Source organism: Symsagittifera roscoffensis, unplaced genomic scaffold (assembly GCF_963678635.1).
Source record: "Symsagittifera roscoffensis unplaced genomic scaffold, txSymRosc1.1 SCAFFOLD_154, whole genome shotgun sequence".
NCBI classification, from domain to species: Eukaryota; Metazoa; Xenacoelomorpha; order Acoela; family Convolutidae; genus Symsagittifera; species Symsagittifera roscoffensis.
Window position 1 is genome coordinate 1 of NW_026971719.1, and position 25,339 is coordinate 25,339.

At 32.0% G+C, this 25,339-nt stretch overlaps 1 protein-coding gene across 1 annotated transcript in view; it reads left to right on the forward strand.

Moving 5' to 3' along the window:
- Positions 1 to 4,622: 4,622 nt before the first annotated feature.
- LOC134856667 (uncharacterized) overlaps positions 4,623 to 25,339 on the forward strand; it is an 86,282-nt gene continuing 65,565 nt past the window's right edge. The window contains exons 1-2 of the mRNA XM_063872939.1: positions 4,623 to 5,236; positions 15,230 to 16,024. Coding sequence (XP_063729009.1) covers positions 15,252 to 16,024 — 773 coding nt within the window. The 5' untranslated portion in view covers positions 4,623 to 5,236; positions 15,230 to 15,251. The remainder of the gene's footprint in view (positions 5,237 to 15,229; positions 16,025 to 25,339) is intronic.

Genomic DNA, 25,339 nt, shown 5'->3' on the forward strand with positions numbered 1-25,339 from the left:
ATAGGGATCATTAGGTATAAGTATTTACATATGGATCATTAGGTATAAATATTTTACATAGGGATCATTAGGTATAAAAATTTTACATAGGGATCATTAGGTATAAATATCTACATAGGGATCATTAGCTATAAAAAATATACATAGGGATCATTAGGTGTAAAATTTTTACGTAGGTATCATTAGCTACAAAAATTATACATAGGGATCATTAGGTATAAATTTTTAGTTAGGGATCATGAGCTATAAAAATTATACATAGGAATCATTAGGTGTCAATTTTTTACACAGGGATCATTAGGTGTAAGTTTTTTACATAGGGATCATTAAGTATAAGTTTTTATATAGGGATCATTAGGTATAAATTTTTTCCATAGGGATCATCAGGTATGAAAATTTTACATAGGGATTTTAGGTATAAATATTTTCACATAGGTATCATTAGGTATAAACATTTACATAGGTATCATTAGCTATAAAAATTCTACGTAGGGATCATTAGGTGTAATTTTTTTACACAGGGATCTTTAGGTATAAATATTTTACATAGGTATCATTAGGTATAAATATTTACATAGGTATCATTAGCTATAAAAATTATACATAGGGATCATTAGGTGAATATTTTTTTTACACAGGCATCATTCGGTATAACAAGTTTACATAGGGATCATTAGGTATAAATTTTTAGATAGGGATCAAGAGCTATAAAAATTATACATAGGAATCATTAGGTTTAAATTTTTTAAATAGGGATCATCAGGTATGAAAATTTTACATAGGGATCATTAGGTAGAAATATTTACGTAGGGATCATTGGCTATAAAAATTTTACATAGGGATCATTAGGTGTAATTTTTTTACACAGGGATCATTAGGTGTAAATTTTTTACATAGGGATCATTAGGTATAAGTATTTATATAGGGATCATTAGGTATAAAAATTTTACATAGGGATCATTAGGTATAAATATTTACATCGGGATCATTAGCTCTAAAAATTATACATGAGGATCATTAGGTGTAAATTTTTTACATAGGGATCATTAGGCATAAGATTTTACATAAGGATCATTAGGTATAAATATTTTACAATGGGATCATTAGGTAAAAACTTTTCACATAGGGATCATTAGGTATAAAAATTTTACATAGGGATCATTAGGTTTAACTTTTTCATAGGGATCATTAGGTATAAATTTTTTACATAGGGATCATTAGGTATACATTTTTACATAGGGATCAGCAGGTATAAGTATTTACATATGGATCATTAGGTATAAATATTTTACATAGGGATCATTAGGTATAAAAGTTTTACATAGGGTTCATTAGGTATAAATATCTACATAGGGATCATTAGCTATAAAAAATATACATAGGGATCATTAGGTGTAAAATTTTTACGTAGGTATCATTAGCTACAAAAATTATACATAGGGATCATTAGGTATAAATATTTTACATTGGGATCATTAGCTATAAAAATTATACATAGTGATCATTAAGTATAAAATTTATACATTGGGATCATTAGCTATAAAAATTATAAATTATACATAGGGATCATTAAGTATAAAATTTATACATTGGGATCATTAGCTATAAAAATTATACATAGGGATCATTAGGTATAAATATTTTACATTGGGATCATTAGCTATAAAAATTATACATAGGGATCATTAGGTATAAATATTTTACATTGGGATCCTTAGCTACAAAAATTATACATAGGGATCATTAGGTATAAATATTTACATAGGGATCAATAGGTATAAAAATTATACTTAGGTATCATTAGTCATAAGTATTTACATAGGGATCAACAGGTATAATTATTTTAAATAGGGATCATTAGCTATAAAAATTATACATAGGGATCATTAAGTATAAAATTTATACATTGGGATAATAAGCTATAAAAATTATACTTATGGATCATTAGGTAAAAATATTTTACATTGGGATTATTAGCTATAAAAATTATACATAGGGATCATTAGGTATAAATATTTTACATTGGGATCATTAGCTACAAACATTATACATTGGGATCATTAGGTATAAATATTTACATAGGGATCAATAGGTATAAAAATTATACTTAGGGATCATTAGGTAAAAGTATTTTTTATAGGGATCATTAGGTATAAAAAAATATACATAGGGATCATTAGGTGTAAAATTTTTACGTAGGGATCATTAGCTATCCCATTAGCTCAACCCACCGCCGATCCCAGTGTCGTATATCTATACTACTTGTATGTATGCATGTACGTTTGTATGTATGGATGTATGTATGTATGTATGTATGTATGTATGTATGTATGTATGTATGTATGTATGTATGTATGTATGTATGTTTGTATGTATGTATGTATGTATGTATGTATGTATGTATGTATGTATGTATGTATGTATGGATGTATTTATGTATCGAATTATGTATATATATAAATATCCATGTATGTAGGTATGTTTTGTATGTATGTATGTATGTATGTATGTATGTATGTATGTATGTATGTATGTATGTATGTATGTATGTATGTATGTATGTATGTATGTATGTATGTATGTATGTATGTATGTATGTATGTATGTTTGTATGTATGTATGTATGTATGTATGTATGTATGTATGTATGTATGTATGTATGTATGGATGTTTGTATTTATGTATGTATGTATGTATGTTTGCATGTATGTATGTTTGTATGTATGTACATATGTATGTTTGTAGGTATGTGTGTATGCATGTTTGTATGTATAAATATATGTAATTATGCGTATGTATGTATGTGTTTTTGTAAATTTGTTTTATAAGATCGTATGTGTGTATGTATGTATGTAGTTATGCTTGTATATTTGTATTAGTGTGTATAAAAGTATGTAAGTATCCATGTGTGTATGTATGCAAATAAGTATGTATGTATGTAAGTATGTATGTGTGAATGCTTGTAAGTATGTATGTGTATATGTATGAATGTATTTGTGTATGTATCTATGATTTAATGTATGTATGTATGTATATATGTATGTAAAATACATGTGTGTATGTAAGTTTGTATGTGCATATGTATGTATGTTTGTATAAATATATCTATGTTTGTATGCTTGTATGTATGTATGTAGGTATGAAGGTAAGTATGTGTGTAAAGATCATTGTTTAGTTGTATTTCTTGCTTGTATGTATGTATGTATGTATGCATGTATGTATGTATGTATGTATGTATGTATGTATGTATGTATGTATGTATGTATGTATGTATGTATGTATGTATGTATGTATGTATGTATGTATATATGTATGTATGTATATATATATTTATGTATATATGTATGTATGTATGTATGTATGTATGTATGTATGTATGTATGTATGTTTGTATGTATGTATGTATAAATGTATGTATGTATGTATGTTTGTATGTATAAATCTATGTAGTTATATGTGTATTCTTGTATGTGTTTTTGTAAGTCTGTTTGTAATGTTTGTAGGTATGTTTAAGTATGTCTTTTTGTATTTATGTATGTATGTATGCCTGTATGTATGTATGTATTATGTAATATCGTTCTTTAACAAGTTTTTAACAGTAGTTCCAAAACTTGATTTCGTCGTCAAGAAGTTCCATGATAGGTCGGAAGCTCACCAAGCATGTTTGAGCTTTTCTCTAAATCTTGAAAATATCTTCAAACTTTTAAAGCTTTTTGTAGTTTCTCAAAACTCTTAAAAGTTATTCAATAGTTATGTTATATTCTTCTTCATCCGAAACACATGAAAATGTGTCTGACAAACAAGCGAACCAGAGCCCAGAGAATCTTATCATTCAGAGCACTTGAGGATGTTGTTTGAAACTTTCCCTTTAGGTTTTTTTTGCATAATAAATGTGATGACTTTAAATGTTAGCAAACAAAAAACCAAGCAAAAGTTTTTTGATTTTTTTTTAAAATTTTTTTATCTTATTGATTGACCTTTTTTCAAATAAAAAAATATAATGTTTTCATATAAATGAATCATTTTTCTTGCTTGATCTTTTTTTTGCTTCCGTTGAAAATCATCACTCGTGCTATGTAATGGCGATCCAGGTGAAAAGTGTCAAATTACATCCTGAAGTGATCGGATTCTTATCATCTTTTGGGCGAGTTGCCAGATACATTTTCATATGTATCGGATAAAAAAGTGTGGCTTATTTTTTGAATAACTTATAAGATTTTCAAAAATCTACCAAATTACTTGATAAAATATTTGGAAAAAGCTCAAACTTTCTAATTGAGCAGCAGAGCCATCATAGAAATTCATGACGACTGTAAATTTTGGGACTGTTAAATATTTTGTAAAGATCGAAGTTTATCAAAATTTCTCAAAATGAATCGATGTTATCAATTACAATTTTATCAAGATCAAATTTAATTAACTGTCTTTGTTAACGCAAAAAAAATCTGTTCCCTATGTTTTTATATTTTCTGTCAGTTGGTTAGAAAAGCTTCAACCTCACAGCATTGGTGTCACAACATATGAAAAACTTCAACTTCGCAGCTGATAAACTATTTATGCCAAACTTGTTCAGATACGAAAGTACTTAAGCACTTGCCGAGCTAGAAACAAAAACTAAACTTGGTAAGATGACTTTTTTTTCAATTCAATACCATCACTTAATACTTTCTGCATCTGGCCAGAAACTTGGACTACTTTGCGTGCGTTGACTTTATAATAAATTTTTACATTTCTCATCTGGCCTGAAACTTGCATTACTTTGCTTTCGTTGATTTGATTTTATGACTAATTATTACATTGTTCATCTGGCCAGAAACTTGGACTACTTTGCGTGCGTTGACTTTATAATAAATTTTTACATTTCTCATCTGGCCTGAAACTTGCATTACTTTGCTTTCGTTGATTTGATTTTATGACTAATTATTACATTGTTCATCTGGCCCGAAACTTGGACTACTTTGCTTGCGTTGATTTGATATTATGACTAATTATTACATTAGTCATCTGGTCCGAAACTTGGACTACTTTGTGTGCGTTAATTTTATGTTCACTCATCATTGAAAAAATCTATACAGTTAAAAGATCAATTCAAGTTTTTCTTGAAAATATTTTGCCATTTTATCCTGAAAAATCATCTTTCTGATTTTCGTACTTACGTTCAAATTTACAAGAAATTCCAAAAAATCCTTATATTCCTGCTTCTGATTGCTCTTATTACATAAATTCTTCAAAATACGTAAGTCTAACAAGTGAAATATTCTACAATCCAAATAAAATCACGGTGCGTTGATTTAGTAGTTTTTTTTCCAATTCTAAATCATGTCTGGGAACGTTTGAGATATGCAATGCCTTTTTGTTTCGTTTTTCAGAGACAAATTTTGATAACTGATTTTACCGGAGATCATGTTTTCTAATGTTAACTTTGCTTTGCAAGCTGCAAATATGGCCATTTTGGGACAATTAATGCGTGATATATTTCGCTCACCTACCGCGTAAGCAGAAATTTAATACGTCTTAGAAATTGTTCTAAATTTGTTGACGGAAGCTGGTTTGCCATAATTGATTTGTTACTAGGAGCAATATCTATCATTTTGTGCTTTATTTGGCGTAAGGGGTGATGATTTTAACAGAAAATCTCGAATTTAGATACAAATTTTTTTAACATTTTTTTCCAATGTTCACTGGTCCTTAGATCTTAAAAGGCAGTAGATTCAGGGCTTGCCTTAAAACGAGCAGTTTGTTTTATTTTTAAGCTAAGCTTTTCATATCATGCTTAGGGATTGAAGATTGAGGCGAATTGTTAAAACTTTCGAAGTTGGTAGAATTATATTTTGGTGAGATTGTTTGGTGAGATTGTTTGGTGATCGCTTGGTTTCAAGTTCAACTCATTTCCTGCTGCTGATTGCTCTTAATAAATATATTCTTCAAAATGCGTAAATCTACCACGTGAAATATTCTACAATCCAAAAAAAAAACCACGGTGCTTTGATTTGGTAGTTTTTTTTTAAATTCCAATTCACGTATGGGAACGTTTGAGATAAGCAATGCCTTTTTGTTTCGTTTTTCAGAGACAAGTTTTGATCACTGATTTTACCGGCGATCATGTTTTCTCATGCTAACTTTGGTTTGCAAGATGCAAATATGTTTCTCATCGGATAATTAAGGCTGTTTAAGCTTGACAGTTTTCATACAGCAATGCGTACAACCATTATTAATCTTTCCAAATGGAATCGCGCTACATTAAAGACCTCGATAATTCTGTTACAAAACAAATTTTGACTTTGCCGTGGGAAAACCTACAAAATGTTTTTTTGCTGTTTTTTATTTCAGTTTGTTAAGGTTAGTGTCTGCAGACAAACATAGGTTTTCATACTAAATTGCGAAATAGGTTTAAGAATAATGTTTGCTCAGTTTCAAATTCAATTCAGTTTTTTAATATTCAATTGAATACCCAGTATTAGTTTGAAATCTTTTCGATAGTTTGATCAATTTTTGACAGATTTCGACAAGAAAAATTTCCTTTTTTTGAACGCTTATGGCTCGAGCTGAAAGTACTTAATTGAAATGAGGTTTTCATGATCGCAAAACTGATTTGCCAGACACATTAGTTATATGGTAAGTTCAGCTCCTACCTGAATTTGGACTTCTTTCATTTGAATCAAAATAGACTCAGAGAATTGAAGTGCAGTCAAAACAATCAAGTCTTCTTGTTTGTTCGAATCAGCTTTTTTTCATCTTTTTTAAAGCTAACTGTAGAACATTTTTTTTTGTAAAATCTCTCCAATTAGTACAATGTTTTTTCCTGGTCGTTCGAGTTCTAAAATTGGAACAACAATTAAATCAATCCCAATGAATGAATCAATCGAAATATTTATAGTTTTTGTTTTTTCCATCCAGAATAAATTGTTCAGCTCAAAAATTAGTTTGAGTTTTTTTACACCACCTGAAAATTAATTTTGTCTTAAAAATGTGTTGTTCCAAAAAATCTGAGATATAACTCGTGTGAATTCATGCGCATTCACACGTGTTATATCAAAATGTGTGAAAACCAAGTGTTTTTTTGCAATTTGTTCAACCTGAGAAAATGTGTGTCAATTTCTGACAATTCCGCAAAAAACATCAAACCTTTTTTCTTTTGAATAATTTGTATGATACAGGAATTGTATAATAGTGTTGTGACTTTTGTAATGAAAGTAATGGAATAATTGTGCTCGGGTGCGTTTTTTTTCTTCAGACAAACTTCGAATCTTCAACTAGCCGTTTCTGACTGGTTTTTATTATCATTCAAAAGTTATTGATGTCATGAGCTTAAGTTTGAAAAATATTTTACCTGTGGTTGTTTTGTGTTATGTTTGGGGGTTTAAAGATAGCCATTTTGGCCACTTTGGGACAATTAACGCGTAAGCGGAAGCGGAAATTTAATACGTCTTGAAAATTAATCTAGGTTTGTTGACGGAAGCTGGTTTGCCATAATTTATTTGTTACTAGGAACAATATCTGTTACTTTGTACTTTATTTGGCGTGTGGGGTCATGATTTTAACAGAAAATCTCAATTTTTTTTTTCATTTATTTTTTCCATGTTTACTGGTCCATAGATCTTAAAAGGCAGTAGATTCAGGGCTTGCCTTAAAACGAGCAGTTTGTTTTATTTTTAAGCGAAACTTTTAATATCATGCTTACGGGATTGAAGATTGAGGCGAATTGTTAAAACTTTCGAAGTTAGTAGAATAATTTTTTGTCGAGATTGTTGTCTGCAGAAAAACTAAATTACAAAAGAACTTTAAAACAATGATCGCTTGGTTTCAAGTTCAACTCATTTTTTAATCTCCAAGTGAATACCCGGCAAAAAATTGATATCTTTTTGATAATTTGATCTACTTTAGATTTTTTTCGTGTAAATATTTTGCTCATTTTGTCCTACAAAATCACCTTTCTGATTTTCGTACTTACGTTCAAATTTATAAGAATTTCAAAAAAATCCTTAAATTCCTGCTGCTGATTGCTCTTATTACATATATTCTTCAAACAACGTCAGTATACCACGTGAAATATTCTACAATCCAAAAAAACACGGTGCTTTGATTTAGTAGTTTTATTTTCAATTCCAATTCACGTCTGGGAACGTTTGAGATAAACAATGCCTTTTTGTTTCGGTTTCCAGAGACAAATTTTGATAACTGATTTTTACCGGCAATCATGTTTTCTCATGTTAACTTTGGTTTGCAAGCTGCAAATATGTTTCTCTTGGGATAATTAAGGCTGTTTAAGCCTGAAAATTTTCATACAGCAAGGCATACAACCATTATTAATCTTTCCAAATGGAATCGCGCTACGTCGAAGGCTTCCATAACTCTGTTACAAAACAAAATTTGACTTTGCCGTGGGAAAACCTACAAAATGTTTTTTGCTGCTTTTTATTTCAATTTGTTAAGGTTAATGTCTGCAGACAAACATAAATTTTCATAATGAATTGCGAAATAAGTTTTAGAATAATGTTTGCTCAGTTTCAAATTCAATTCAGTTTTTTAACATTCAATTGAATACCCAGCATTAGTTTGATATCTTTTCGATAGTTTGATCAATTTTCGACAAATTTCGAAAAGAAAAATTTCCTTTTTCTGAACGCTTATGGCTCGAGCTGAAAGTAATTAATTGAAATGAGTCTTTTATGATCGCAATACTGATTTGCCAGACACATTAGATATAAGGTAAGTTCAGCTGGTAGCTGATTTTGAACTTCTCTCATTTGGATCAAAATAGACTCAGAGAAATGAAGTGCAGTCAAAACAGTCAGGTCTTCTTGTTTATTTGACTCAATTTTTTTTCATCTTTTTTAAAGCTTCTTAGAGAACAATTTTTTTGTAAAATCTCTCCAATCAGTACAATTTTTTTTCCTGGTCGTTCGAGTCCAAATTTTGGAACAATACTTAAATCAATTCCAGTAAAAGAATCAATCGAAATACTTATAGTTTGTTTTTTTTATCCAGAATAAATTGTTAAGCTCAAAAATTAGTTTTAGTTTTCTTACACCACCTGAAAATTAATTTTGTCTTAAAAATGTGTTGTTCCAAAAAAACTGAGATATAACACGTGTGAAGTCATGCGCAATGACACGTGTTATATCAAAATGTGTGAAAACCAAGTGTTTTTTTTGCAATTTGTTCAATCTGAGAAAATGTGTGTCATTTTCTGATAATACCGCAAAAAACATCAAACCATTTTTCTTTTGAATAATTTGTATGATACAGTAATCTTATAATAGTGCTGTGACTTTTGTAATGAACGTAGTGGAATAATTGTGTCGGTTGGGTTTTTTTCTTCAGATAAACTTCGAATCTTCAACTAGCCGTTTCTGACTGGATTTTATTATCATTCAAAAGGTATTGATGTTCTGAGCTTATGTTTGAAAAAATGTTTTACCTGTGATTGTTTTTCATTATGTTTGAGGGTTTAAAGTTTGCCGTTTCGGCCACTTTGGGACATTTAACGAGTGATTTACTTCGCTCACTCACCGCGTAATTGGAAAATTAATACGTCCTAAAAATTGTTCTAAATTTGTTGACGGAAGCTGGTTTGCCATGATTGATTTGGTACTAGGAACAATATATGTTACTTTGTACTTTATTTGGCGTGGGGTGATGATTTTAACAACAAATCTCGAATATACATACAAAACTTTTTTTACATTTGTTTTTTTGAGGTATACTGGTCCATAGACCTTAAAAGGCAGTAGATTCAGGGCAGTTTGTTTCAGTTTTAAGCGAAACTTTTCATATCATGCTTACGGGATTGAAGATTAAAGCGAATTGCTAAAACTTTCGAAGTTAGAAGAATTATTTGTTTGGTGAGATTGTTGTCTGCAGAATAACTAAGATTTTCAAACCAACTTACAAAAAAAATAACTTTAACAAAATGATTGCTTCGTTTCAAGTTCATTTCTTTTTTTAATCTCCAATTGATTACGCGGCAAAATTTTGATATTTTTTCGATAATTTGATCAATTTTAGATAGTTTTAGGGAAGAAAATTTTATTTTTTTCTAAACTCGTATGGCTAGGCTGAAACTACTTAGCTGAACTGAATTTTTTATGATCATGATACTGATTTGCCAGACACATATATTGCATGTTCGGCTGGTACCTGACTTTGCATTTCTTTTGTTTGGAACAAAAATGACTCAGAGAATTAAAGTGCAGTCAAAGCAGTCAGGACTTCTTGTTTGTTCTACCCAATTTTTGCATCTTTTCTAAACCTATCTATGGCATTTTTTTGTTAAATCTCTCCATAAAATACACACGTTCAGTTTTGGTCGATCTGACCCAAAACTTGGAACATCAAATAAATCCATTCAATTAAAACAATCATTCAAAACAATGATAGCTTGTATGTTTTTCTCCATCAAGAAAAAAAATATTCTTCTCAAAATTTAGTAATAGTTTTTTACACAACCCCCTGAAAGATAGTTTTGTCTTAATGTTGTTTTTTCCGAAGAAATTTGTTTTCTGTTACCACAGTTTTAATTCGCAATTTCCACACGCATTCTGTCGTGTTATATCTTAGTTTGTGAAGAACCAATTGTTTTTTTTGAGAAATTGTACAATCTCAGAACATGTGTGTCAATTTTTTCACATTTCTGCCTTTTCAATGTCTTTTCAATCTTTTCAATCTTTTTTCTGATATTGGAACCATATTATTGCCGCCTAAATTGGAAGTTCATGCAGAAATATTTTCTTTCTTTTGTGAACGTTTGGGTTTTTTAATGATTGCTTCCCGTTTTTTATCTTCAACTAAGATAGGATTATCTTTGAACTAGACTGTATGGTCTTTGATAAATCTTATAAAAAGTTTTGTAAAAACAGATTGTTTGCAGCTAGACCACTTTCAGAAAACTTATATGAAGTTAGATCTCAAACGCTCATCGATTAACCAGTCTTTTGAAAAACCTATTCAGACCAAAGAAATGAGAAAAACTGGACAGTTCACAGCCGGAAAAATTTCGGAACAAAAAATAAATCAATTTGACCCCAATTATTATTAGTTCAACCAGTTTTTTATAGGATCTATCGAGACTAAAAAATATGAGTCAGTAATAGTAGGATCATTATTGAAGTAAAGAACAGACGGTGTTCTTGATCGGAATTTACTCTACAAAATTGTAATTAGGATCAATCTCATATAGTGCGACCAATAGGTCTCAAGAAAAAAAGTTCAGAACCAGAACTACTTTGAAGTAACAATTTAACTATTAGAATTGAAAATCTAGGTCTCATTGTATCCGTTCAAACAGTTTAAAGAAACGTTTGTTTCTCTGAATTATCAGATTTGAAAATGGTGTTGTTATGATACTGAAAAAAAAACAAAATTTTGTTTATTGTCGTTACGAATCAATTTTTTCAAAAAAATCTGATGTTCTTGTCATTTTTCCTTATAAATTTTACCTTTTCGGAAAACAGTTTAAAAATTTTCCCCTTCGAAATCGACATCTCTACCCAAGTTTTTGCAAACGTAAAGTATCTAAGCTATTACACTATATATTTGCTTATTTTGAGTTAACTTGTTATAAGTGCTGTTTTCACTTGAATCATAGTCCAAATATCTTTTTCAGAAATTTTGACTGAACGAAACTTTCTTATTTTTTTGTTAATTTTCCGTATTAAAATTTCAATTATTCTTCTTAACAGAATCAATTTGTTTGCAAAAGTTTTATTCTTTTCAAAAGCATAATTTGCAAGAACTCTCAAAAAATCTAACCCATAACCTAGCAACCTGAAAAATATTTCAGAAGGAAAATAACTTATCATCAAGGCTTTTTTGGATCTTTCTAGTGTTTGTTTTCTTCAGTTAAAGTTTTGCAATGAAATATGCGTTAATTTAATCTATCGACCGATGAAGATAAGTATTCTTCAAGCTTACGAGACCGAAAAATCCAATTTTCGTTAAGATTAAATAAGATCGCTGAGCTAGAACTGAACTTAATCCAAAGAGAAGTTTTGTTGTATCGATCTATCCTGTTCTGTTCGAAACTACCAAGTGAGTTAAGTTAAAAATCTAAGAAAAAACTAATTTAACAATCCATAGTTGAGAAGGAACAATTTATGAACTAGAAAAAAAATTATGTTTCTTCAATTTACTAAAATTAATGTTAAAGTATTCAAAAAATCAAAAGAGAGACCACAACGACCAAATTAAGAACTAAACATAAAAAACGTAGAAGGAAAACACAAAAGCAAAAGACGAAACATCCATCAATCAGATTAGACACCTAAAAAACTATACAACAAAATCAAAAAAGAAGAGAAAAAGAACATTTTATGAGATCGCATTTCCAAAGCATGCTTAAAAACCAACTACTCAGACAGGTTAATCAAACAGTGATTTCTGATACTTTTAGTTGCATAAACCAGGGAAACTGAAAACGAATAGGAAGAGCCGATGAACAAGATTTTTTGTGTTAAAAAAAACAATTTTGGCATAAGGGAAAAATTACTCTTTTTTGGTAATCAGGAGCAAATCCATGTATAACAAGGTTTCCCAAAAAAAAATTGTTGGACATAGAGATTTTTTTTGGATGAATTGATAAAGAAAACATTTGAATAATCGTTTTTTTTTACTCAACATGGTAAAATCTAATAAAATCTCAACAAATTGGTTTATTTTCGATAACTGCTTGAGTTTTGAAACTTAAGCAAATTTTCTATTGAAGAAAAATCTCCATCAGGGCTACAGAAAGCTGAAGTATCTTGAAGAGAAATTTTTTACCTCAAACATTTGAATTTAAGAAAAAACCTTCTAAACTTTCTGTTTTTATAAGTTCTCGTGGTGACGAAAAAACTATCAAAAAAATCTTCAAATGTTAATTCCATGATCAATGTTCTCGGCACTTTTTTGTACATGCAAATAATTATGCAGTTCAAAAAATTTTTATGATGCAGAGAAATTAGTTATTTAGACAAATATCAACAGAAAAACTTAAGGGGAAAGCAAACATTGTAAATGTAGTCCCAATTTTATATATGCTGCGACATTCGGAACGGAAGTAACGAAACAGTTTTGCTCGAGTTAGTGTTTTTTTCTGCAGACAAATCTCAACTTCTTATTTAGCTTTTTTTTATCATATTGCTGCTCCATAGATCTTAAAAGGCAGTTCGGACATTCAAGGCTTCGCTCTGATACGAACATATAATCGTGAAATTTTGAAAGTATTTTGCTTTTATTTTATTTAAAAAGACGATTAAAAGATTGAATCAGATTGATTTATGCTGACTTAAAGCAATTTCATTGTTGCTGGAATTTAGTATAAATTAAAAGAAAGTATAAAACAATAAAACGTGCCAAAATTAGATTTGAATTGAACTAGATTTGATTAAAATCGATTGCTTTCACTACTATTTTGTATCAAGTAAAACCAATTATATAACTATTTCAAATTTTTAGGTCTCTTCTAAATGATTAGTTAAAATTGATGCTAAAACATTTCTTGTTAGAAAGAAAGAATCAACCAAATTTTTCAAGGGAGCGGGATTTGTTATTCGTGCAAAGTTTTATAACAGTGAGAAGCGAACCCGCATTGTAGTTCCATGAATGAAAATAGATTATAATTGAGTTTCTTTTGTCAGAGTCCACAAAAGTGAAAACAAATCGATTATAATCAATTAAAAATAGATTATAAAATAACTATTTTTCGAGGCAACAAAGTCCTTTTTTCATACATTATATTAGATCTTTTTTCATTTTTGTGGACGCTGACAATGAAACTAAATTTGAAACGATTTTTTCCCACTTCACTGAGATGCGAATTTCATTGCACCTAAAGTCTTTTCTACGTTTCAAACTAAAGTTGCTTAAGTTGGTAACTTGCTGTTCAATTTTTTTTTTCTGTCTATTTGTTTTTTTTTTACTTTTTTAGTCAAAAACTGAAATTTGATCCTTTCAACAATTTTGTTAAATTTTTTGAAACTTTGTGTGAGAGGTTCGAGGGGTTCGAGTGGGGGGAGTTGGAGTGGGGGTTTAAGAGGGCGGGGGTTGGTGACAAGCGTTGAGCTGGTGGCTTGTATGGGAGCAGGGGGGGGGGGTGTTCAAATGAGGGCGGTGGTGGTGATGGTGCTTCCGGTGGGGGGGGGGGGGGGGGGGTTTGGCTGGGTTCAGTTGGGTGGGGGGGGGGCGCATTGTTTCGGGGTTTTTCAGATGGCAAACGTTAGGGGGATTGAAGGGGAGCTAATAGGCAAAGGTTACGGGGGTGAGCTTAGCGGAATCTTTTGGCAATTTTAGTTTAGGTTTAGAAATAGATTAGGCCGTACACTCGCTTTGCAAAGTTTCCGCATAACCCATTTGATAAAGGCAGAAATTCTTGCAAAACTTTGCACGACGCGCGAAACAAAAATAAAGTAGAAAAAAATCAATTTTAAAGTGATTTCCTACATATTATAAAATGCATTATAATGGACTCCAAATGAAACTTAATGGATTTTTTTTGGCGAGAAAAAATGGATTCAAATCCGTTTTAGTCCAATTTTGTTGTCTGAAAGTAACATGGGAGTTCATTATATTTACAACAGTTTAGACCACTAAAAACCATTATTATCGCTTTGTTTTCACTTTTATTAAATGCGTATCAAATCGTAATCAAATTTGAAAAAAAAAAAAACATTTTCTGGTTTCAAGTTCAAACTTTCTGTTTAAAGGTTTCAACACATAAAACTTCAAGTCTTGTTTTTTCTTGACTTTTAGATTCAACTCACTTAGGGTTATGTTTCAGCAAAAAACGTTACAACTCTCGAAAATTGCAAACAAATTCAATTAAATGGTGTTAACAAAGGAGTTCTGTGTAACATCTAGAGCGAGATGTTAATAAATCTAATCTGCCAAAAACTTTTTGATTCTTTTATCGACGAGGCATGTTGGGTTTAAATACAACTGTTGAAATAAAATTTCGGAAAAAAAATAATTTTCTTGAGGACAATAATTTGAAACATCAAAAATTATCTTAAAGTTCAAACTTTCACGTATGTTAGGAAAATTACTTTTGCCTGTTGAAATATACACTCAGGAAAGTTGTAAAAATAAGGTTTTGTCAAATTTCATTTGAATTAAGTAAAGAAGATAAAAACTGACAATTGCTGAAGTAATGAAACTTTTATCAGTTTTTTCGCTGCCTTGAATTGTGATTTGTTCATGGTCAAAACAGAGCTTCAAAATCAAATTGATATTCAAAATTTTTTTAATTTGTCAGAAATTGCACAAGGAGCAGCAAAATGTCAAGTGGACCTCAGAATGAAAGTCTCGCTGAAGACCTAGACGGAAACACATTCAAGAAAGTGCTGGTTGTGGGGAAGACAGGAGCAGGCAAGAGTAGTCTGTGTAACGTGATTGCAGGCGAAGCTCATGATTCTGATCTCTTCCACATCTCGGCGTCCGTGCAAACCTCGGGAAGTACAACTTTCAGAAGTGTGTCCTTGAATGGAAACGACAAGAACACTCATATAACTTTGATTGACACGGAGGGCTATAAGGACCCAGAAAGAGACCTCGCGTGCATTTCGGATCTCGTGACCGAACTTAGAACCAAATACGACTATGTCAATTTGTTTGTCATAGCTATTAGTGGACAAGAGCCTTGCTTGGATGGAAGCCTTATAGGATTGATCAAAATTTTTGAAGGCATGTTTGGTGCGGAGTTTTGGTCTAGAGCAGTTATTGTTTTTACTCGGCTACGCATGGATTCAGCGAGCATTAAGTCACGAGAACAACTTGGCAAACAAAACGATGCAGAGCTGGCTGAGAAATACATAACTTCCTTACAGGAGAAGTTTAATTATAAGGATAAACTCGACTACCTCATTCTAGACTCATGTAGAGATACTAGTGATCACGAGGAGGAAAAGGCTTTCCAGAAGGAGTTGGGGGCACTGCATAAAAAGGTGGAAAATGCACCTCCACTTTACACAGATGTTGAAAAGCTTCTCTCGGAAATGGAGCAGCAGATAAACAAAGAGCAGCAGATGAACAAAGTGGACAAAGAACAAAGGTAATGCGCTGCTTTCTTTTAGATTAACAGAAGCTTACATTTCAATTTTTTTCCGAAACTAGACAGGATGAACTTTTTTTTGGAACTGAGTTATTCATTCAGTTATCAACTATGGCAATGTGACGTTGGTTTTCAGAACAACAAATGTTTCTGTTATGTCCAGAAAAAAGTCATCTGAAATAAGTAAATTAGATGTCAGTTGAAACTTAAAATGAGGAAGCACATGCACACATTTTTGATATTAATTATTTTAATGTGACGCCACGATGTTGTACATTGATCTAACAGAATTTTCAAATTTAGCTGCGCACGGTTACGCTTGGCATGTCAATTTTGTTCATTAGCTTGGCATATCTCTAGGCCTAATTGTTGTGAAAATCTGAATGCATAGTTTCAGATACGTGGATAATTTAAAGCTATAAATTTCATATATTAAGGAACCAGGTTTGAGAAATCAACCTTTAACTTCAATAATGGTTGCCATCATTTCTTTTGATACTCAATTGTGTAGGCAGTCACCCGTGCTCAGATCGATCAACTAGACTCTTACAACTTTTGTAGCAAAGAACGAAACAAAACGACCATGCGTAGTATTGAGTTTTTTGCGAGAAGGACAAAAAAAACAATTTCTTGCAAGAATTGCAAGACAAGAAATCAATGTGAGAAACTATCGCAAATATTCTGAAAACCAACAGAAAGGAAATCAGTTTTTTTTCAACGCAACAGGAAGCACTTTTAAATGCCAAAGGTGATATCTTGAAAGAAACTAAAACTACACTTGCTGACGCAAAAGTTGCGATAACGTTGAATACCCTATCCGAAGCTAAACATCTCAAGAACTACATTAGGCGATAAAATATTCGAATAATCGGGTCACTAAAAAATTGAGCACGGAAATGAAACTTTTTTAAAGCAGAGCAAAAATAAAATCAAATGATACGTGAGTTTCTAAATCTCTCAGTACGGAAATGGATCACGCACCGCTTTCGCCCATTTTTGAGAGTATAGGAAAAGTAGGAAAAGTCTATACAATGATTATAAGAAACCTTCAGTCAAAAACTTTGTTACGAAGAGAACTCGCTAACTCGAAGGTCTTCCTGATTAAAACTTTTTTATATTCTTTGTAAACGAAGACTTAAAGGTAAGGAATGCCTGGACAAAAGAGTCGTCAAAGTTCTATGCTCGTAAAGAATATGGAAAAATCTACAAAAGAAAAGGGTTATATGAAATAGACTTGAATCTAATTTCACTAAATGTACGACCCTATTGGATCTGTATTGGAAAAAAAAAACATGTTTACATCTGCCTATCCGTTCAGAAGCCATATTTTTGAATAACATTTATGTCAATGACTGTAATTGTTGTTTGGCCATGAATAAGCGAAAAGTAGGTTTCCAAAAAAAAACATTTCAATCATTTCAAACTTTGTGATTTTGCTCAGTAGAAACCTATCTACCTAAGAAAAAAGCGAAGTTGTTCTCAGTTGATCATACAAAAAAAAATTATTTGAAAAAGACTTGATGCGGATATGCTAGCATACTCTATCCTAGCTAAAAAACGTAGCAACTTTTGAAAAATTGTAATTTCCCTCAGAAAAACCAGTAGGAGCTTTCAATGATATCGAAAGGTTCCGTTTTTTTGTGAACTCATTGGCCTATTTAAAAAAATGGAAATTAGAAAAGATGTTCTTTTTTTTCGAAATTTATTGAAAATTTATGAATGAAGTAGGAGAAAAAGTTGATCAGAGTTACTAGCAAAACCAATTAAAATTCGAATGCAGGTGACTCCACTATTCTGTTCACTCGTTTTTATTCAGAGTTGTTCATAAAATGTAGTTTAGATCAGGTTACACCCATCCGGGTTTTACAGAGTTTTTTAGAATTGTCTTTCTGCAATTCAAAGGATGGATGATGGACGTTGGTATTTGGCGAACATCATATTTCTTCTGGGTTCTCTTGTTAGAGAAGTTCCAGGTTCAATCGTTGTGTCTTCTTATGACAACGACTGGGTTTTCTCAACAAACTCAAATCTGATTTCAGAATGGTTGGCTATGACAGGTTTTTCTGTTTCAAGTAGAGAACTTCTTTTGTGTTTGACCTTGTCTGGGAATGGCGTGGAGATTGAGCGTGGAGGGGATGCCTGGTTACTCGGATCTGTACGTATACTTGAACATCGAGGTGGTCATTGGTCTAGTTCAATGAAGTCCTTTTCTGTGAAGTCAAGTCGTACTCTAAATCCTTTGAGTTGTGATTGTGGACGGCATATTGATTGTGGTTGGCCATTCTTTTTCGAGTGTAGTGGGGTCATTTTGTCTTTGGATGTTCGTCTTTGGTGTTGTATGCTGATCTATATACTGCAAGGTATAATTTACATTTTATAAAATTTTTATTAGTTCAGTGTTTTAATTATGATTTTGGTTATTTGTTTTCACAAAAGCTTTTTGTTTTAGTTTGGTTATTTTGAAGAGTTACTCACCCTTGAGTACCTCTTATTAAAAATAAAAGTGTGGTCACAAAGCGTGGATGTAGCGCGGTGGGTTAGGCCGGCTATAGAGCATGCTCAGGACGTTCTCTCTGGTTGGTTAGGCCAGGAGTGGGAGTATGATTTCGTGCGGTTTCTGTGAGAGGTCCTGTTATGTGATAACGTTTTATGTCGGGTTTGTGGTGGTTTTTCTTATGTTTCGTTGGTTGTGTCCTTTTTTCAAAAATCAAATTGTTTTTGGTATGGGTTTGTCTTTCGACTTTTTTGTGTTTTATTATTTCTTTCTTAGACTTTATAATAGTCTTCAAAAGAATAAATTATCCAGTTGTAAACTGGGTTAATCCGGTTTGGGTACCGTTGGTTTCCTTTTCTTAGTCATGCTGTTATTCTATGTGTTGTGGTGTTTAGTAAGCTGCGTTGGTTAGTTTTGTTTAGTAAATAATTCCTTTCCAACAGGGTTAAAGGAAAGTTTGAAACTTGTTATCGTGTGTTAGAGTTGTTGAGTGTGAAAACTTGAAACTGAAATTCATTATTTAAACAATTCTTCGTGGGCGAGCTGTGCGAGTTTGGATATAATTCTTGTGCGAGTGAATGAAAATATCAAAAGGTTAGTACTGCATTTTCGTCTTATCAATTTTACTACATAGAATTTCAATGTTACTGCTAGTTTTGGGGAAAAATTAAGTTACAAATTTTCATCATTACTAAATTTACTGCTTGTGGGGAAACAATTTTTAAATTAATTTACTACATTGGTATGAATTTTATTGAATTTATCTAGTGCAAAATATTAATAGAGTTTTGAAGAATTTGAAGAAGTTTTCTATTTTTTATTTTTCTTTTGTGTTTTTTGCAGATGATCGTGGGATGAAGACTAAAAATCTAAATGAGACATGGATAAAGAATGGTTAGTTTTTAATTTGAATTAGTGAAGAATATGTATAAATTATACTTACCTGTTAGTCGTCGGGGAAAAACCGTGGGGGAAGATGTCGTGTATTATGTCGGAATTTGTTAGTAATTTTGCTAGTATGCGAATGATGTTTTTAGTTTGAAGCAGTGGCCAAAGCAATTGAAGTGCTTTAATAGTAGTTAGTTCTTCAGTGCCAACTGCAAACTCATAAGGTGTGTTTTGGATGAGATTATATAATTTGTGATTGTATTTTGTGTTGTGGATGAATTCTAATATTGGGATTTCTATAGGTTGAATAAATTCATGTGGGATAAGGAAGGGTCTGGATTCTTCTGCGTTAAGGGTCTTCGTGATGGGACAAAAAATATACATTTGGGTTATGGGATCATAATTGCGAAGAATACCGTGAAGGTTAGTATCTTTGATGCAATATGTGAAGTTAAGAAAAAATGGTGAAGTGTATTTAGAGTTAATCAACTGAAAACGGTGGTGTGGTTGTCTTGATGGAGTGTGCAGGTCAAAATGATTTTGTATGAAGCGATAGTATGTATATGTGTGGGTTTGTTTAGTGCGTAACATAATGTCGTGTGAGCAGTGCAAATCGCGTTCATGTGGTGCAAGGAAATTAAAGGTTAGTGAAAATAATTGAAATCTTTCTTTAAGACTTTCGTAAGTTTGCATGTCGGTTAGTGCTTCAGAAATGACGTAGTCGAATTTGCGATCAAATATATGGAGTGTAAATACATATGGTGTTTTGATGAAGAATTTTTCTGTGATTTGTGGGTTAGCGAAGCGATCATCATCTGAAAATTGGTCTTGGTTAGCTCGGATGATGTTATGATCGTAATATTCTAGCGTATATTCGGTAGCTCGGGGTGTAGTGTATGTTTTTAGTGACTTTTTATATCCTATATAAGTAAATTGTCTATGTGTTAGTGGTGTGGTGAGTCGGTATAGCATATCTTGATTTCTTTCTATATCGATGTGAGTATTAGATAATGGTAGGCAAAGGGGATTAGTAAAATGATAATATGATGTCCAATGGAGTGTAGGCATTAAAACATGTTCGTCTACAAAGCTACGTGTGTCGTTAGTGTCATGAGGGGTGTTTAAAGTATACTGTGGAAATGAAGGTAGGGTGATTGTTAAAAAATCTTTCGTGTTAGTGTGATTTGGATGATTAATATATTCACGGGCTGTTCCTGGTTTTGTTGGAAATGGATGATTTGGGAATTTTCTTTTGAAAGTGCGTTAAACTCTATTAGTGCTATTTGATGATTCGGTGGGCGTGGATGATGGTGCTAATGATGCGGTATAAGCTGAAGAGAGTGTAGGGGTAGGTGGGTTTGATGATTCTATTGTGGATGAAATCTGATTTAAAGTGGGGGTGTCAAGGTGGAAGGGTTGTTGTTGTAGGGTGATAAAATTATCTAGTTCTTGGGAGATTTGGGGAGTATCTGGAGAATTGGATGATCGGTCTGAATGAAATGAAGAGTAGGTTGGGGTGACTTGGGAAGCGTAAGAGGGTGTAGAAATGGATGGGAGTGGGTTATTTGGTGGGATTGGTTGAAAAGGGGGTGTTGAAAAAATTGAGGAGTTGGTTTGAAAATTATTGGATAGAGATGGTTCAGAGTCTGCAAATTCATCAGGGGTTTCAATATTAGGGTTATTGAGTTGTGAAATGGAGTATAAAACTGAAATATGTGAATTAGTGTCTGAATTCATGCCTGATGTTATATTACTGGTTGGGAAATCGGGTGGCGGGAAAGCAAAAAGTGGAATTATTGTAATTGGAGTGTTGAGGTTGGTTGGGTGGGAATTTGAGCGGTGTAGGGATCCAAGTTGTCGGCTCATCGTGGGCTAAAAAAATTATTATTTTGAGACTGAAAAGCGGTGGTATGGGGTTGTTCTATAATTTGTTTTGTTCATATGTATTTTCATCTTGTGAATGATGTGTCATTGTATGTTGAATGGGACTTTGCGATATAGTGGGTCTGAAATTTGGATTATGTGTTATTGCTAAATTTCGAAAATTTCGTGGGACTAAGGATAATGGATGGTTATGTGGTAGGGGTGGTAACTGTGGTGCTGTAGGCGTTATTTCTACATTGTTATGTTCTTCGTCGTATGTGTTCTGTCTTGTTGCTATTTTTGTGTTGTATTCTTTTATTTGTGCGTCTAAAAGAATTTTGTTTATTGATGATGAAAAACTTCCAAAGAATCCTGCAAATAGTATGCGTGCTACACTTGCTTGTCTATTGACTTGTGTGTGTATAGCACATGATGTGTTATAGATTCCTTTTAAAAGTGAAAAAAGAAATCCTATAAAGTTAAACATTGCGTATAGAATAGTCAACTTTTCTAAGATGTAATAGGGCCATCCTAGAAAATCAAGAATTTTATTTTTTAGTGTAACAAAGCTAAAAATATTTATAGGTGAGATATCTTGTGGTCGGTATTTTTCACCGTTTAGATATATATAGTCTTTAATGTCTTTAAAATATCCGCTATAATCTTGTGTATAAATATCTGCAAATCCTGCGGTTTCGACAAGTTTGCGTAAGTTTTGGTCAATTGATTGTCTTTTTATAATGTCCATTTGTGTTAATAATTCTTGGAATTGTTGTGTTCTAATGTGATGTTGGATATCGGATTTTGAATATATTCCAATTGATTGTAAGTCGATATTTGGGTTTCGAGCAATAGCTCTAATGCTTTCTGGTGAAAATTTTTTGAGTGATTGCATTAATGTGGGGTGTGGGGTAAGAAGGTAATATTTATCTTCATCAGGGTTCAGTTGTACTACATTGTGGCTATTTTCTGATCCACATGGAACTGCGGTATCCCAGAAATAGGTTCGTCTTGAAAGTGTGTCAACGAAATGTACTTTATTCTTATAAAAGATAGGGATTCTTTTATAGCATCGTTTATCTTCAAAAACATATAGTGGTGATATTTTTTTGGTACAGGTATAAAACCATAAATTGTTTTCTTCGTAGTCTAAAAAATTTGATCTATTTCCTGATAGTAAATATCCTGCGTAGGGTAATTTTAGTACTGCTAGTGCTAGTGATTGTAAGATTTGTGTTCTTTCTAATTCGCACAGTTGGTGAAGTGTTTCTAATTCAGAGAGTGACATTTCTTGAAAAATTCGGCTAATTGTGTAGTCTAATTTCATATCTAAGTGAATATCATAGTGGATATTACCGAAATATGTACTATTCATTAGTGATAGTTCTTGTAAACGTGTGCTTCTAGTGTCATGCGGCTTTAGATGTCCACCAGGTTGACCTTTACTTTTTTGAAAATTAACTGGTATATATGACGTTCCTTCGTTTATAGAATGACTTGTGGCGTATGGGTCGATTTTTATTTTTCCAGTGGTCATGTCGAATCTTTTTTCGTATTCAACTAATTTTTCGGAGTATTGTGTTTTGTGAAGTGGGTTTCTGTATTTACATGCAAGTTCTGTTTCTTGATATATTTGAAAACGTGTCAATTTATTTTCTATATTGTGTATGTTTCTAAAATTAGAACTTTGTTTTCGTGATGGATTTACTTGTTCATATGGAATTGATTGTATAAAATATTTTTCGTGAAATTTTATCATTCGAGCGTGTATTTTTGCTACTTGAAATGTTGTACATGTGTCTTCGGGGAACCAAACAATTGTTGCTTGTGTTCGTGTTGTAGGGTCACAATAGCCTTGATCGTTTTAACAAGGTAATCTAATTCCTTGATAGATCATTGTGTTGTCAGATAAATCGCGTGTGAGTTGTATTTTTTCGAGTTGTATTTTCCAATCGAAAAACATTATTTCTTGATATCCTTTATTTTTTGTGTCTTCTTTGCAGTTTGATGGGTTATTTATACCAATATGTGGTATCCAGTGTTTATCGTGTATGTCATAAGTTAATCTTCCGTGTGCGCCGTTGTATGGGTATTTTTCATCTAGTTTTATATGTCCTTGATATCTTTCAAGTTCTGCTTGATGTACAGAATCTGCAAAAACTTGGAAATATACTAACTTTCTATCTGTGTTTTTATTTCTTGTGATTTTTAGTCTGAGTAACTCGTTTTTGCAATCTTCGGGATTGAGATGTAAAAGTCGTTCGATATTACTCTGGTAGAATGATTCGTGGTCAAGTCGGTTTTTATTTCCATTTGAGACTTGTGAACAATGTACTTTCTTTTCAGAAAATGTTGCTGTGAATTTATATCCTATAACTGTTGTTGCTCGGGCTTTTGAATAAAGTGTCGCTATTATATTTGTAGTTTCTATAGCTTGTGGTTCTGTTTCGCATTGTGATACTTGATTTATTGCATATTTGTGTAGTGTTTTTTGTTCATTTTCTTCACGATCGTAATGTGTTACTAATAAATCTTGGGGTCCTGTGCGGGGGAAGGATTTATGTTCTGGTTGGAGATTACTAGAAAAAGAAGTTGGAGAAAAATTAATATTTTTAGAATATACATGTGTATGATAATCTTGAGTATGGGTTATAAAATGTGATGGAACCAATTGTCTTTTTGGTATATCTGTCGTATTTGTATATTACTTCAGTTGTTATAAATGGTGGTGGTAGTGATTGAGCTGTTATATTTGGTGGGTTTAATGGGTAGGGATGTTGAGCAATGTTTAGTTTAACCGTGATTTCAAATTTCAATTGTAGACTATTTTGTTGGAGTATTTGGATGTTATGATTACGAATGTCTTCGTGGATGTCTTGTCTATATTGTAGTCTATTGAGTGCCCAGTTGTGGAGTCGGTTACTTTCTGGGTGTTGTTCAAATAATGGTAGAGGTGCTGTGAATGTTTTCCAGTCTAGGGTTAAAGGAATATTTGTTGATGATTGTTCTCGATATCTAGCGTCGAGGTTATTTGAGAAATTTAAGTTAAAAGGCGTTGGTGAAATCTGGCTTATTGATGGTGTTGATGGTAGTGATAATGTTTCTGGTAGTGATGAGGATGTTGTTGTATCCGTAGAAATATCTATTGGATCATTGATTAAATTTGGTTCACCTTGTGTGAATGATTGTGTTTTCCAATATGGTAGTCGTGATGTTTGGTTTGGGGGGTTAAAGGGATTTTCACGTATTTGTTCAGATGTTGGTGTTGAACCTAAGTAATCCGAGGGTAAGGCTTGAGGTGCTACTTTGTGAAAGAAGCGTAGGGGTTTCTGGTAATATACCAATGGGGTTTTCTGGAGTACTTTGTGATGGGGATTGGGGTATATCAAAATGCACTCGGGGGGTTTGAAAATTTCTGTTTCGTCGAGGATGTATAATTTGTCTATTTTTTTCAACTGTATTTTGATTTTGATATTGTTGATCTTTGGGTTATTAGATAAGGGAGGGTTATGATATTATGGTGATATTTATTTTAGTTGTCAAGTTGGAATGGTTTGCTTATTTTTGACCTGGAGGTCGCAATGTTATAGTTATAGATATGCCGGGAGTTTAATATCTTTCGTCTAGTTGGTTTGTGTTAGAGTTATAGAAGGTGACGGATTGGATGAATCCTATTGGCTAATTTTGAACTAGAATTTTTTCGTGTCTGTCAGCATGTTATTTTGAAAAATGAAAGTTCAAAATATTTCAGAGGTGCAAAGATTATTAAATGTAAAATTAAAACTGTTTTTGAAATTCAACTTTCTTTAATATTTTAGGTTGTGGGATGAATGTTTTATAGTTTTTGCGTGGTTGATTTCTAAGTCGGGATGACTCTCTATGTTCTGATTTGTCGATTTGTTCTTGGGGTATAATTTTTTCTGTCATTTTTCTATCTTTTCTTTCTTTTTGGGGGATATTTTTTTCTAGCTTTTTTGTATTGTGTTTTATTGTAGTTGATTTTTTATTTTGGTTTTCGGGATGAATGTCATGTTGGTCTTTTGTTTCATTTTCTGTATGTGGGTTATTTT